This window comes from Ailuropoda melanoleuca, chromosome 2, assembly GCF_002007445.2.
Source record: "Ailuropoda melanoleuca isolate Jingjing chromosome 2, ASM200744v2, whole genome shotgun sequence".
In the NCBI taxonomy this organism is placed as follows: Eukaryota; Metazoa; Chordata; class Mammalia; order Carnivora; family Ursidae; genus Ailuropoda; species Ailuropoda melanoleuca.
Window position 1 is genome coordinate 107611419 of NC_048219.1, and position 15392 is coordinate 107626810.

The window sequence follows — 15392 nt, forward strand, 5'->3', positions numbered from 1 at the left end:
GGGAACACAAGCAGGGGGAGTGGGAGAGGAAGAAGCAGGCTCCTAGCAGAGGAGCCTGATGTGGGGCTCGATCCCAGAACGCTGGGATCACGCCCTGAGCTGAAGGCAGATGCTTAACAACTGCGCCACTCAGGCGCCCCTGTCTTGGCATTTTGTCTAGGTCTCTATCTTCTCTGTGTTAGGAGAGCCTGTTACGTTTCCTGCTCCTGAGAGTTACAGATTTATAAAGAGGAGGTCATGTACTGTTCAGGGCCTGGTGGCTTCAGGAGTGCTTGTTAAAAGAGACCTGGTGGGGGCGCCTGGGTGGCTCAGTTGGTTAAGCGACAGCCTTTGGCTCAGGTCATGATCCTGGAGTCCCAGGATTGAGGCCCGCATTGGGCTTCCTGCTTCTCCCTCTGACCTGCCCCCATCTTGTGCTCTCTCTCTTTCTCTCATTCTCTCTTTTCAATTAAATAAATTTAATAATCTTTAAAAAAAAAGAATTTAAAAAAGAGAGAGACCTGATGGTATTTCCATTAGAGCTGGAGCTTTGCATCGCTCTGTGATCAGTAGACATGGTTTGTGTGGGAGGTTTGTGCTGGTCTTCTGGGCAAGGAGCTGACTGCGCTGGTATTCCCTCTCCTTCTCTGTCTGATCAGGCCTTCCTCCCCTCCTTAGCACCTGTGATCTGTTTCTCCCCCAAATCACATCTCCATACCTCCTACCTTGTACAATGTGACCTCTTGTCTCTGTGTTTTGTCAGTTCTCAGATTGATTTCTTGGGTATTCAGAATGATCTGATATTTGTCTAGCTGTGTTCAAGGGACGAGGCAAGCCCAGGGTTTTCCTACTACCCTACCATCTTAGTTCCTTCTCCCTGTTTTGTCACATTTGTACCTGATTATTGCTTTCTTTTTGGGGGGTACTATTGTAATGGTATTATTAAAAATTTTTTCTTTTCCAGCTCTTTGTTACTAGTCTTTAGGAATATGATTTTTGTGCATTCACTTTCTATTCCATGACTTAACTAAATCTAATTATCCTAGGAGGAATTTTGTAGTGCCTTTTGGGTTTTGTAGGTGAACAAGCACGTTGTTTGTGAAACGGGGAATGTTTTGTGTCTTCCTTTCTAGTCCTTTTTTNCTTTCTAATTCTTTTTTTTTTTTTTTTTTAAGATTTTATTTGAGAGAGTGAGCAAGAGAGCACAAGCAGGGGGAGAGGCAGAAGGAGAGGGAGAGGGGGAAGCAGGCTCCCCGCTGAGCAGGGAGCCTGACGCAGGGCTTGATCCCAGGACCCCGAAATCATGACCTGAGCTGAAGGCAGGTGCTTAACCGACTGAGCCACCTAGGTGTCCTTGTTTCTTGCCTTTTTAAACTGGCTAGGACTTCCATTAAAATATTGAATAGGAGTGGTGAGAGTGGACATTTTTGCCTTGCTCTGATCTCAGAGGGAAAACATTTAGTCCTTTACCATTAAGTGTACTGTTAGCTGTAGATTTATCATAGGTGTTCTTTATCAGGTTGAGAAAATTCCCTTCTGTTCCTCATTTGCTGAGTTTTTATCATGAGTGGATGTTCAATTTGTCAAATGCCTTTTCTGTGTAAATTGATATGATAATTTCTTTCTTTAGATTTTAAAAAATATTTGGAAGAGAGAGTGCTCAAGTGTGTGGGGAGGGACAGGGGGAGAAGCAGACTCCCCACTAAGCAGAGAGCCCAAAACAAGGCTGGATCCCAGCAGCCTGGGATCATGACCTGAGCTGAAGGCAGACGCTCAACCAACTGAGCCACCCAGGTGCCCCTTTAGATTTTTAATATGGTGATTACATTGATTTTTGGGTATCTAAGTACTTTTTTTTTTTTTAAGATTTTATTTATTTGACAGAGAGACAGCCAGCGAGAGAGGGAACACAAGCAGGGGGAGTGGGAGAGGAAGAAGCAGGCTCTCAGCAGAGCAGGGGAGCCCGATGTGGGGCTCAATCCCAGGACCCTGGGATCACGCCCTGAGCCAAAGGCAGACGCTTAACGACTGAGCCACCCAGGCACCCCTGGATATCTAAGTACTTTTGTGTTCCCAAGATAACCCCCCCTTTTTTTGTGTTATAGTTTGTATTTGTGCTTATATGTATTGCTGGATTTAATATGCTATTATTTTGTTGAGGACTGTAGTGTCTATTTTCATGAGGAATATTGGTCTGTAATTTTCTTATACAGTAGTTCCTACCCACCATCTGCCTCCTTCTGCAGTTTTGATTTCCATGGTTTCAGTTCCAAGGTCAACTGCAATCCAGAAGTAAATGGTCTTTTGATGTATCAGAAGGTCAGTAGTAGCCTAGTGCTATGTCACAGTGCCTCTGTAATTCACCTCATTTGATCTCATCATGTAGGCATTTTATCATCTGATATCACAAGGATGATTACAGTACAGTAAGATATTTTGAGAGAGAGAATATTCATAAAACTTTTATTATAGTGTATTATAATTGTTCTGTTTTATTATTAGGTATTGTTATTAATTTCTTACTGTGCCTAGTTTATACATTAAACTTCATCGTATGTGTGTATAGGAAAAAACAGTATATGTAGGGTTCGGTACTATCTGTGGTTTCAGGCATCCACTGGAAGTCTTGGCACATGTCCCCCACTGATAAGGATGGAATGCTGTACTTTATCTTGATATCAGGGAAATACTGGCCTTATAATAGGAGTTGGGAAGTATTTTGTTCTTGTTTTCTGGCAGAGATTGTGTAAAATTGATGTTATCTTCTTTAAATGTTTGGTAGAATTTGCCATTAAAACGATCGGGGTCTGGAGTTTTCATTTCATTGAAGTAGTAGTCCCTTCTAGGTAGGCTTTAAGCAGAAGTCTCAGTTACAGTTCCTTGCCTCATGTGTACACCCATATCCCTGAGGAGCCATTCAGAACGTTACAGCCTCTCCTAATTTGGGTTGATGGAAATCCGTGTGCAATGCTTGAATAAATCTAAAGGATATAGAAGAGAGCTGGTCTTTGGAGAGATTGGTGACATCATTGAAAAGATAGGCAGCTTCCTACTCCTGGTGCTTTGTAAGCAAGGGCATGGTGGATGATAATAACCTGAGTGATATGCTTCTGGAATCATAGTTTTGAGATCTCACTTTATTTATATTTACTATGAGGCTGGGATAATTTTGGACATAGCCTTGTCTAGATACATGCGAGAGACCACCTCCCCGGGGCTGGGTATACCTTATCAATCTCAGAGTTATTATAATTCACTTTACCACTGCCAGTCTAAAATACGTGGTATTTGCAGACATAAACAGACTTTTCTTTTGCAATTCTCTGTTTCTTGAATCTATCAGAGCATGGTCAGTTTTGCACACATCTTTGTGAGTCATATTAACAGGATTTTAGCAGCTAAAAGGCTTATCCTGTAAAATCCCAATCCCCAGTTCCTAGCTATTAGGGCCTGTAATCCAGAGTTGATAATCCCCTGGGTTTCTTCAGACTCACCTTGTGTGCTTACTTCTGCCTTTCAGTTCCCTCTTTGTTTTCTGTCACCCTTTTTATCTCCTTTTTATTTTCTTTGAAGTTCAGCTATGTATGTTAAAACATTGTTACATTTTATAAGTGTTTCAGTTTGTTTGGGGGGTGGGTCTGTGTCATGCCAGTCAGCCATGTTGCTTCCATTTTTTAAATTTGATCTTTCTTAAAGATTAGAAGGCCAGCAACCAAACTTTTGATAATTATTTGACAATTAACCATATTAAAGGTATATGTGTTCTCTTTTATCCAGCAGGCATCATTTTTTAAACATTTTCTGTGAGGGAGATACTGAGATACCAGGATAAAATATGATCCCTGGCTCAGTAAACTTTGGTATTAGTAGGGGGCTAGATAAGGGAACAATGGCAGCACTGTTGATAAATGCTCTCATGGAAGACAGCACAGGGCTTGATGCAAACTCAAAGGAGGTGTCTCTTTTTAATATAGATCTAATCAGGAAATTATTTTCAGAGGAGGCATTACCTCACTTGAATCCTGAGAGACAAGTGAGAATAAGCCAAGTGAAGTTACGTCAAAAGATATTCAAGGCAAAACAAGAGCATTGATAGAGATATTAATGCTTAAATTAAGAGTTTTAAACCTGCAAGTAGTTTGGTTAAGCCTGGAGTATAGCATCAGAGGGTTGAGAATGACAAAAGATGAGAGGATGTCTGTGTATTTTGGGCCTAATGTGAACTGGGGATTTTAAGAATATTTCATAATTTTTCCCCCATAATGTTTTTTTTTTAATATTTTATTTATTTGATAGAACATGAGCAGGGGGAATGGGATAGGCAGAAGCAGACTCCCTGGTCAGCAGGGAGCCCAATGTGGGGTTCAGTCCAGGACCCTGAGCCGAAGGCAGATGCTTAACTGACTGAGCCAGCCAGGTGCTCCCATAATGTTTTTATACTTGTTTTTTAAATAGAATTTTAATATTATAATTGTTGCAAATTAAAATTTTACAATTTTCAAGGTTATAAATTACTTGCCATGCTTCTTAGCCCTGAAGAATAACATAACACAGAAGTGTTCCCCTATAAACATTGCCTTTTAAAAAAATTAAATTAATACTATAACAATGACATTGAAAATTTGAGAACTATTATGCAAAGTATTCATTTATACCATACATACACAATTAGCATAGGTTGTTCATGTTGGAATGAGATAAAATTAATGTATGATTAACTTATATTTTCAGGGCACCCAGGTGACTTGGTTAAGCAGTTGCCTTTGGCTCAGGTCATGATTCTGGGGTCCTGGGATCAAGCCCCCCACCAGGCTTCCCTGCTCAGTGGGAAATCTGCTCCTCCCTCTCCCTTGGGCCCTACCCCCTGCTCGTGCTCTTGATCGCTTGTGCGCTCTCTATCTCTCAAATGAATAATAAAAAAATCTCTTAAAAAAACAAAACTTAGGGGCGCCTGGGTGGCACAGCGGTTAAGCGTCTGCCTTCGGCTCAGGGCGTGATCCCAGCGTTATGGGTTCGAGCCCCACATCAGGCTCCTCTGCTATGAGCCTGCTTCTTCTTCTCCCACTCCCCCTGCTTGTGTTCCCTCTCTCGCTGGCTGTCTCTATCTCTGTCAAATAAATAAATAAAATATTAAAAAAAAAAAAACTTAAAATTTTCAAATCAAACTTTAGAAAATAGAATTTTGGCATTTATGGCAGTGTTCAGTTTTGATAGTTGATCTATCTACATCTGTTTTGAAATCTTGTAGTTTCACTTTTTATCTTAAGTACCTGCTGATAAGCTCTAAGCCTGTTTAGCTTTTTTAAGGGTATTTTATAAAACTGGTCTTTAAAAGACATGTGGGCATGATCATTTTTTATGGTCTAGGCAAGGTAATTGATGTTTATGTGGTGATTGGTTGGATACTTCTCTCTACCTCCTTATATACCTATCCTTTATCTTCTAATGGCAGATTTCTGAAACCATAAGTAGAGATTTATTCCCTTGATTGTTACTCCTTATAGAATAAGTAGTCCTGCAAATGGTATGGACATTAACCTAGGAGACATTTATGCCCAAATGTAAATTTGTGAGATCTTTACTGAGCAGAGGTTTTACATAAGAAAGGAATGGTAGGCAGGATAATGAACCTCTCTACAACCTAAACATATCCACATCCTAAAACCTGTGAATTTAGGTTACATGGCCAGAAGGGATCAAGGGAGCAGATGGAATTAGAGTTGCTAATTAAACTGACTTTAAGATTGGGAGATTTATCCTGGATTATCTGGGTGGGCCCAGTGTAATTACAAGAGTTCTTTTTTTGTTTGTTTTAGATCCTGTGTGTGCTGGGGGTGGGGGAGGGTAGTGGCAGAGAGAGAGAGAGAGAGAGAGAGAGAGAGAGAGAATCTTAAGCAGGCTCCACGCTCAGCGTGGAGCCCAACACGGGGCTTTCATGATCCTGAGCTCAAGACTTGAGCCAAAATCAAGAATCTGACTCAAGAGTTGGATGCTTAACTGACTGAGCCACCCAGGTGCTCCATAAGAGGTTTTTAAAGTGGAAAAAAAGGCAGAAGAGAGTCAGTGTCTGAGTGGCGTAATATGAGAACTTGGCCTGCTATTGCTGGATTTCAAGAAGGTAGCCAGGAACTAAGGAATGAGGGAGCCTCTAGAAACTAGGAAAGGGAAGGAATGAATTCCCGCTTGTGACGCTTCAAAAGGAACACAACCTTGCTGACAAGTTGATTTTAGCTTGGTGAGATATTTGTTAGACTTCTGACCTGTAGAGGTATAAGGTAATACATTTGTTTTAAGCCAGCATTTTTGTGGTAATTTGTTACAGCAACAGTATGGAAATAACACAGAAAGTGAGGGCATAAATGCTATATGCCTGGGACGCTCTACTGAGATTGGAAAAATATACTGAAAGTATAGCTGAGTTTAACTCATGACGATTTTTGGCTCTGTGGTTTTGTCTTTGTCCAGCCTAGTCTTTGGACCTTCAGCTCAACCACACTTTGAGGATTCCCTCAGCAGCAACAACATAAAGAAATGGCAATGACATAGTGAGTGTTGAAAGAAAAAAACTGCCAGCCAAGAATTCTATATCCAGCAAAACTATCTTTCAAAAAAAAGATGAAATAACAACACAGTTGTATAAACAAAGAGAATTCATTGCCAGGTGACCTACCTTATAGGCAGTATTAAAAGAAAGAAATGGTAACTTGGATCCATAGGAAGGAATGAACAGCATTGGAAATACTCTCGTAAATTCAAAAGGGATATTCTCTTAATCAAAAAAGCCCTTAAGATTGCTTAAGCAGTAATTATAACACCGTACTGTTGGGTTTATAGCATATGTAAATGTAATTTATATGACAGTATTGTACAAAGGAAGAGGGGAGAAATGGAGCTATACTGTGTAAATTGTTAGATTTTTGCCAGAATTAATCTGAATAGATCATAAGTTAAAGGTACAGATTGCAATATCCGAGGATGTCTGGGAGGGTGAAATTGAAAAAAGAAATTGTTAATTCGGGGTGCCTGGGTGGTGAACACCTCCATTTTCTCAGGTATATTGTACATGCTAGGTATAAATATGTCCAAGAAATTTTTTTATTTATCATTACTGTTTTTGGTGATACAGTATTTTATGCATATATTCTAATACTATTAGAAGAGGNAAGATTTTATTTATTTATTCGACAGAGATAGAGACAGCCAGCGAGAGAGGGAACACAAGCAGGGGGAGTGGGAGAGGAAGAAGCAGGCTCATAGCGGAGGAGCCTGATGTGGGGCTCGATCCCATAACGCGGGGATCAACGCCCTGAGCCGAAGGCAGACGCTTAACCGCTGTGCCACCCAGGCGCCCCGAGAGAGAGAGAATCTTAAGCAGGCTCCACACTCAGCACAGAGCATGACGTGAGACTCAGTCTTACAACCCTGAGATCATGACCTGAGCCAAAAGCAAGAGTTAGATGCTTAACTGACTGAGCCACCCAGGTGCCCCTGAATATATTTCTTTCTAAAGTAAGAAAGAAACTCTACATGTAAGAGATATAAAATGGTAGCATTCGAAGTTCGTGGTGTGTTTTTATGATTTTCCTATGCAAGATAAACAATAAGAACAACAGATATTGGTTATTTGTTGTTGCTTTCAGTCTTTATTGGAGCAAGAAAGAAAAATATATCTTAGAACAAAATAGATAAAAATGAATGATTGTCCTACCTTTCTCAGTTGGAGAATGTGATGCTAAGGCACATTTATATTTAAATTTAGTATTTAGCATGTACATACATAATCTGTTAGATAAAGCAGTTCTATTATTAAAAATTGCCTTAGTGGGATTTTTATTTGTGTTGATACGTTTGAGTGCCTCATAAATTTAAATTACTAGACTAGATATTGTAGGATACATGTGGATTTATTAATGAAGCTTACCTTACCATTAAACTCCCCCTTCACTTTTCCCATTCTCCCCTCCCCATCCTTCCCTTTCTATACACATATAAAAAAGGAGGCTTAAACATCTCATACTTATTAATTTTGGACAACCAAGCAGGAAATCATGGGAAATATGGGATATGTCCATCTGGATATTTTATGAGTGTGTCAGTTATATGTATATGTATTTTTGTGCTTTTGATTTGTGAACTTTTTTCATAAATTAGATTACATATTCTGATATATGTCTTAGCATTTCATGATTGCCTTTATGTCAGTAAACTTTTTTTTTTTTTTTAAGATTTTATTTATTTGACAGAGAGAGACACAGCAAGAGAGGGGACACAAGCTGGGGGCATGGGAGAGGGAGAAGCAGGCTTCCTGCTGAGCAGTGAGCCCGATGTGGGGCTCGATCCCAGGACTCTGGGATCATGACCTGAGCCGAAGGCAGACGCTTAAAGACTGAGCCACCCAGGCACCCCAGTAAACTTTTTTCTAATACCTTTTTTTTTTTTAATGACTGTCAAGTATCAAGTAGTATGAGAGGATTCTGTAATTATGTACCCATTTTTTTCCATTAAAGGATATTTAGTTTGTTTTTAGTTTTTACAATTAAACTGTTACAATGAACATCATTATGCATAAAGGCATACCTCATTTTTGTATTTTGCTTTATTGTATTTTGCAGATATTGCATCTTTTACAAATTCAAGGTTTATAACAACCCTGTGTTGAGCAAGTCTCTACCTGCAAGTCTGTTTTCCTAGTAGCATTTATTCACTTCTGGTCTAGGTGTCATAATTTGATAATTCCTTCAGTATTTCCAACTTTTTCATTATTCTATTTGTTATTGTAATCTGTGATTGCTGAAATCTCTGAAGATTGTTACCATTTATTAGTAATAAAGTGTTTTTTATTTAAGGTATTTACATTCCTTTTTTTTGACATGATGCTGTTGGCACACTTAATAGACTACAATATACTATAAAAATAACTTTTATGTAATTTGGGAAACCAAAAAAGGCGTGTGTGCTTGATTTTGATATTTGCTTTATTGTGGTGGTCTGGAACTGAACCTGCAGTATCTTCAAGGTGTGTCTATATAGCTTTGGGCATTTGTATGACTGTTTTTGTAAAATAGATATAAGGAAATATAAGTAGTACAAAGTTTGTGAATTTTAAATATTGATATATCCTGCCTTTTTATTCTCCAAAAATGTTTTGAAAGTTTATACCACCACCTATGGTATAAACCATGTTTATATATACCACCATGTTCTAAACTCTTGCCAATGCTGGGTCTTACCAGTCTTTTGTATTTTTTGCCAATTTAATTGGTAAATAGTGATTATCTTCTTTTAATTTTATTTTCCTAATCACCAATAAGGTTGAATATCTTTGAATAAAATTCTTAGCTGTTGATATTTCTTATTCTTTAAAGTGTGTATCAGTTTTGCTCATTTATTTGTTTAATATTTTTTGTTGTGGTAAAACATAACAAAATGTACTATTTTAACCATTTTTAATTGTACATTGGCATTGTACATTCATATTTTTGTGCAGCCATTACCAGTATTCATCTCCAGAACTTTTTCATCATCCCATATTGAAACTCTGTACACATTAAATGATAATTCCTCAATCCTTCATCGCCAGGCCCTGTAACCGCCATTCTGTGTTCTGTCTCTAAGTTTGACTACTCTGTGTACCTCATATAAGTATAATCATATGGTTTTCATCCTTTTGTGACTGGCTTATTTCACTTAGCATCAAGTCTTCAAGGTTCATCTGTGTTTAGCATGTATCAGAGTTTCTTTATCTTTCAATGCAGAATAATATTTCACTGTATACCTGTATCACATTCATCTATTAATAGACGTTTGGGTTGTTTCTACCTTTTGGCTGTTGTGGATTAAGGTGCTGTGAGCAGGCATGTTCAAGTATGTCTTTGTGTCCCCACTTTTAATTTTTCTGGGTATATATTCAGTTGTGAAATTGCTGGTCATTCTATGTTTCAGTTTTTGAAGAATCACTGTACTGTTTTTCCATAGTGGCTGTACTATTTTACATTCGCACCATTCCTGCTCAGTGGTTCTCATTTCCCCGTATCCTTGCTAACATTTGTTACATGTTTTTATTTTGCTTGTTACAGTAGCCATCCTAGTGGGTGTGAAGTCATCTCATTGTGGATTTGATTTACATTTTCCTAATTAGTGATGTTGATCACATCTTTTCACGTGCTTGTTTTCCTATTGTATACGTTTTCTGGACTAATGCCTGTTCAGGTTCTTTGTTCAGTTTTTAATCTGGTTGCTTGTTTTTTGTTGTTGATTTTTCTCATTTTTTAAAGCCTCCAGTTAATGTTTGCTTAGTTCAAGACATCGTCTCAGGCCTCAAGTAGGTCTAGTAGAGATGGTAAATCAGTGATATATATTGATCCTTCAAAGATAATAATAGTGCCTGGAAAAATGCATTAGAATTCAGAGAAGCGAGCATATTTAACAGGAGTAATGGGTGGTATTTGAGGTAAATCTTCAAAGAAAGTATCAATCAGATACTGATAGAATGAGGGAAAACATTCCAACTTAGAGGAAACAAAGACATAGAGGACACAATTAATTTTATTGCATATATACAGAAAGCAGTTCAGTTTGGCTTATTTGTAACTAGTGGGAGTATACACTGGTACAGTTTGTGTGTGGAGAGGGAGAAGATAGTTTGGCAGCAGCTATAACAGATACAGAAGTTCTTTTATCCAGCAACTTATAGGACTTTATCCTATAGTTATATTTGTAGAAATAGACAGTAGTAGTATTGTTGCAGTGGCATAAAACTGGAGAGAGAGATCAGATCAGTGGGGGATTACCCTTTGAAAAGGAGGTACAGAAGGCATATGTATTATAATCTTATTTAGAGGGTAGGATGAGTACATAGATTATTTCTGGAGGAATAACCAAGAACCGTTGACTGGCTTCACTCTACTGTGGGTGATGGCATGGGGAAAAATGTTCACTTGTTTTGTTTTCTTTTTTCCAAGGACATTAAAAAAAGAGAAAGGTATTTTTAAAGACCTTTAGAGCTTAAAATTCATAGCCCTGGATTCTTTCAAGTATTTAATGCCATTTCTGTATAACTAATTTTTGATTTCAGGGGTAGGAGGATGGAGGCAAGGTGAGAAGATGAACTAAATTTTTGTCATCTAAGCAATAAACAGATTATGGGTTGGACTGTTTTTATTTTTGATCTTTATCATTGTGGGATTTCTTGAGAATGTTCATAAAAGTAAGCCTTTACAACTCCACATATCCAGTGTTAAAATAAATTAGGCAAATGGGTAATGCCTTTCATAAATTAATTTTAAAAATATTAAATAAAAATACATGTAGGAGTGACTAGAACAGGAATTTCAAATAGGCAAAATCACTAACTTGACCTTATATTTTTATAAAGTTTGGCCACAAATTTATGGTATTTAAAGGACTTAACAACTAATGAGAAGCTTTCATTTTTGTGTGATATCGTAGCAAGAGTAAGCCATTCTCTTATAATTTTGTGACTCCTATCTGATATGTGTTATTGAGTAAAAGAATATAAGAATTCATTGGAATGCCAGCAAGTCTCAGTCAGTTAAGCATCCCACTCTTGATTTTGGCTCAGGTCGTGATCTTGGGGTTGTGAGATTGAGCCCCGTTTCAGGCTCTGTGCTGTGGGTGGAGCCTGCTTAAGATTCTCCGCCCCCCCACCGCTGCTCGCCTACCCTCTCTCCCCCCTCTTAAAAAAAATTATATATTTTATATAAATATATATATTTATATATATATAATAATTATTTAATTGAGTAAACCATGTTTTCACATTTAGACAGCACAAATACATGATGGCTGGTAATTATTTTCCTCCCATTTAGGAAATCTACCAAACTTTATCTTTACACATCAGTGGACTTAATGTTATCAGTTAATTAAAGCAAAATTTCAGTCTTGGAAACTTAACTTTTAAGGCAGAACTGTTAATGCTTTTTCTTTTGTGATTTCAGCAAATTGCTTTTAATTTGTCAAGAATTGAGAGGAATTAGGTGAATAATGGAAGTGTTTTACTAAATGAAGGAAATTTATGTTATCAGTTCAATTGCCATTGAAAAAAGAAACACCTGTATCTCAGACATAAGTTGCTAAACTTAAAGGAGATTTTTTCAAGTTTTTAAATAATGGTTTGGTATTCTGAGATTTTCCCTGTTTAATGGCAGTGATTCTTTTTTTAAAGGTATGGACTGCGGGAGTTTGTGGTGATTGCCCCTGCTGCAAACCATGATGCAGTTCTCAGTGAATCTAAGTGCAATCTTCTTCTGAGTTCTGTGTCTATTGCTTTGGGAAACACTGGCTGGTAGGTGAACATTTTGGAAAAACCTAGATGATGAATTAAAAACTATTTTTAATTATAATTTATTAAGGAAAATGGTTCCTAAGTTAGATTTTTTAAAAAAATTCTTAGGGTTCCTAGTTGTGCATTATTATATTGGAATATCATATAGAAGGACAAACTCAAAACCTTTAGTGAGTGCATTTCTAAAGGGGAATTTACTGAAATATTCAGTGAATATTTGAAATGAAGAGTAAATTGTACTCTTTTTGTGTTTTGCTTTCAAATGTTTAGTTTATTTAAATTTTGTTACAAAATCTAATTTTTTAAAATAATTTTTATTTTGTTATATTAGTCACCATACAGTACATCCCCAGTTTTTGATGCAATGTTCCGTGATTCATTATTTGCATATAACACCCAGTGCACCATGTAATATGTGCCAAAATCTAATTTTGACACTTAAAAAGAAACCATTGTGTTGTTCGACCTCAACTGAGATTGCCCATGTCAGATGACTGAAACTTTTTGCTGCTCTATGTATGTCTGCAAATGACTGGAAGTGCTGAGAGTATTCATTTGGGGGTTACAAATAAATTTTAGGGAGTAGGCTTATTTGTAAACATGCAAATCTGTGAATAATAAGGATTGGCTCTACAAATGACAAGTAAAAAATATTTCACCGCTAATTTGGTTTGATTTGTATTGTTTCCTACTTGTGAATCAAATTTTATTTTGCCTTTGAAAGGCTAATATGATACTGATGCCAGCAGGCCTGATCTGGACCCAGAGAGGGTCCCTCAGGACCAACCAAGGGGGTCCCTGGATGCATGCAGGATAGAAATCAAATGTGAACCAGGAGGAGATGAAAGCAGTGTTAATTAAAGGCACAGAGAGAGTATAGGTACAGACAGTATCTGAGAGACTCAGGAAAGGAGGAAGTCTCATCTTTGCTTGGGGTCTGAGGGTTTTCATTGAGGATTATGGTCTGATGTATGTGTCCTCTTAGGCATCCAGGAACTGGTTAGAACAAAAGCGAGGGCCCAGGTGTGACTCCTTGGAGCCAGGGTGTCTTGGCATGGAGATGTTGGTGCTGGTGGTCTGGAATGCACATGCGATAGCTTTGTGTGGTCATTCTCACCTGCTCCTCCCTTAGATGTTATCTATTCTAGAGAAATCGTTAACTCCTTGTCTCTTACAAGAAGGACAAAAACTACTGAGGCATGTGTAAAGTGGGGGTGCAGGTCCTAGCAAGAATAGAAGCAGAAAAGGGAGCAAAAACCAGATTTTTATGGAGTCCATCAGTTTCCCTATCTCAATGATTGTTTTTATTCAAGAAAATTTTCATTGTGCCTTTTTTTACTCTCATCTATGTTAAAACAATTTTCTGCATATAAAGTGCCACTAGGTGATCATTTCTTCAGCTTATTAGTAAGGAGAAAAGAAACTAACAGTGTGTCTCTTATAAGTCTGATGAATGATCCTTGCTTAGTGTTTTTAAATATTTGAGATTAAAATAATGGGGAAATTTTTAGATTTAGGAATTACTCAGTGTTTAATGAACTTAAAGTCTGTTCTTATTTAATTATGTCCTACAGCCAGGTGCCACTCTTTGTGCAAATTCATCACAAATGGCGACGAATGTATGTGGGCGAATGTCAGGGTCATGGTGTCCGAACTGATTTTGAAATGGTTCATCTTCGGAAAGTGCCAAATCAGTACACTCATTTATCAGGTCTGCTGGACATCTTCAAATCAAAGATTGTGAGTTTGTATTGATATTGTCAGCCTTATCTGGGATCCAGATAAAAGTAGCAATTTAGTAATTTTATTGAGTATGTAGAAACATTTCTCTATAATATCGATAATGTAATTACATGGAAGAAAGATATAATTGACTACATAAATTACTATGTATGTTCAAAGAAACAGTATCCAGTTAGATTTTTAGTGTATTAATGCTAGAGAACAAAAATTAAACTAATTTTGTTCAGTTTGTTAACATTTAGTTACCGTGTTATCTCTTTCTACTCCTTCTCCTCTAATAGTAAAACAGTTGGCACTGGAACAATAATGGTGGTTTGGGGCCCTGATATCCCACCTCCCCTGTGCACAGTCAAAAATGCACTTACAACTTTTGACTCCCCCAAAACTTGATTATCATTAGCCTGCTGTTGACTGGAAGCCACACCAGTAACATAAACACCTGATTAACACAGATTTTGTGTGTTATATGTATTATATGTCATATTCTTACAATAAAGTAAGCTGGAGAAAAGAAAATGTTACTAAGAAAATCATAAGGAAGAGAAAACATTTACAGTACTGTACTGTAAGAAGCTCATCTTTAAGTGGACTTGCATAGTTCACACCCATGTTCAGGGGTCAGCAATTGCCAGCCTCCCCAGCTTCAGATAGCTGCTTTTTTGGGATTTTGACTGTGAGTTCCTTGAGGTCTCAGCACTTTGGGTTCTGAATTGCCTCTCCCCCAGCCCCAAATATTCATTGTATTTGATTTTTAGGATTAATCTGGCTTACATTTTATGACTGAGAGCAATAAAGCTAAATGGAATGTACTTAGTACATCCTTGGTGTTCTATAAAAACACTATCACACAGATATTCAGGACTTGCCTATGTTATTCTGGGGGAAGAAAATTAGGATTTAAGTTGAGGAGCTATTAGAGCAAAGCCAGATGAGGGAATGGTGGATTGGGTCCTCTACTTGGAAATATTCCCTTTAAGTGCTTAAGTTGACACCCATCTCACTAAAGTGATCATACTTTATTAATAAACTGATATTAGGTGTTTCCTGGTATGATACATTGAATAGAATATATTATCACCTGTATTGCATTCTGCCTGAAATGCTTAACATAAGTCAAAACATGTGGGAACAATCTCATATTTCCAAAATGAGCCATATTTTGCGAAGTAACTGGCTTAGACTCTTCAAAAAAGTCAGTGCCATGATTGGCAAAACTAAGACTGGAAGCTGTTTAAATTAAGGGAGACTAAAGTGACATAACAGTTAAATGCAATACATAATCCTTGATTGGATCCCTGACCAAAACAAAATAGCCAAAAAGGATATGATTGGGACAATTTTAGTATGGACTGTGTCTTAGAAA

At 37.5% G+C, this 15392-nt stretch overlaps 1 protein-coding gene across 5 annotated transcripts in view; it reads left to right on the forward strand.

Moving 5' to 3' along the window:
- Window positions 1-15392, forward strand: part of RAB3GAP1 (RAB3 GTPase activating protein catalytic subunit 1) — a 134879-nt gene that overhangs the window by 45097 nt on the left and 74390 nt on the right. For all 5 annotated transcript variants that reach the window (XR_004623449.1, XR_004623450.1, XM_034654475.1 and 2 more), the window contains exons 6-7: window positions 12167-12286; window positions 13861-14026. Coding sequence is in view for 3 of the 5 variants with exons in the window: in XM_034654475.1 (XP_034510366.1) it covers window positions 12167-12286; window positions 13861-14026 (286 nt within the window). In the remaining 2 variants the exon portion in view is untranslated. The remainder of the gene's footprint in view (window positions 1-12166; window positions 12287-13860; window positions 14027-15392) is intronic.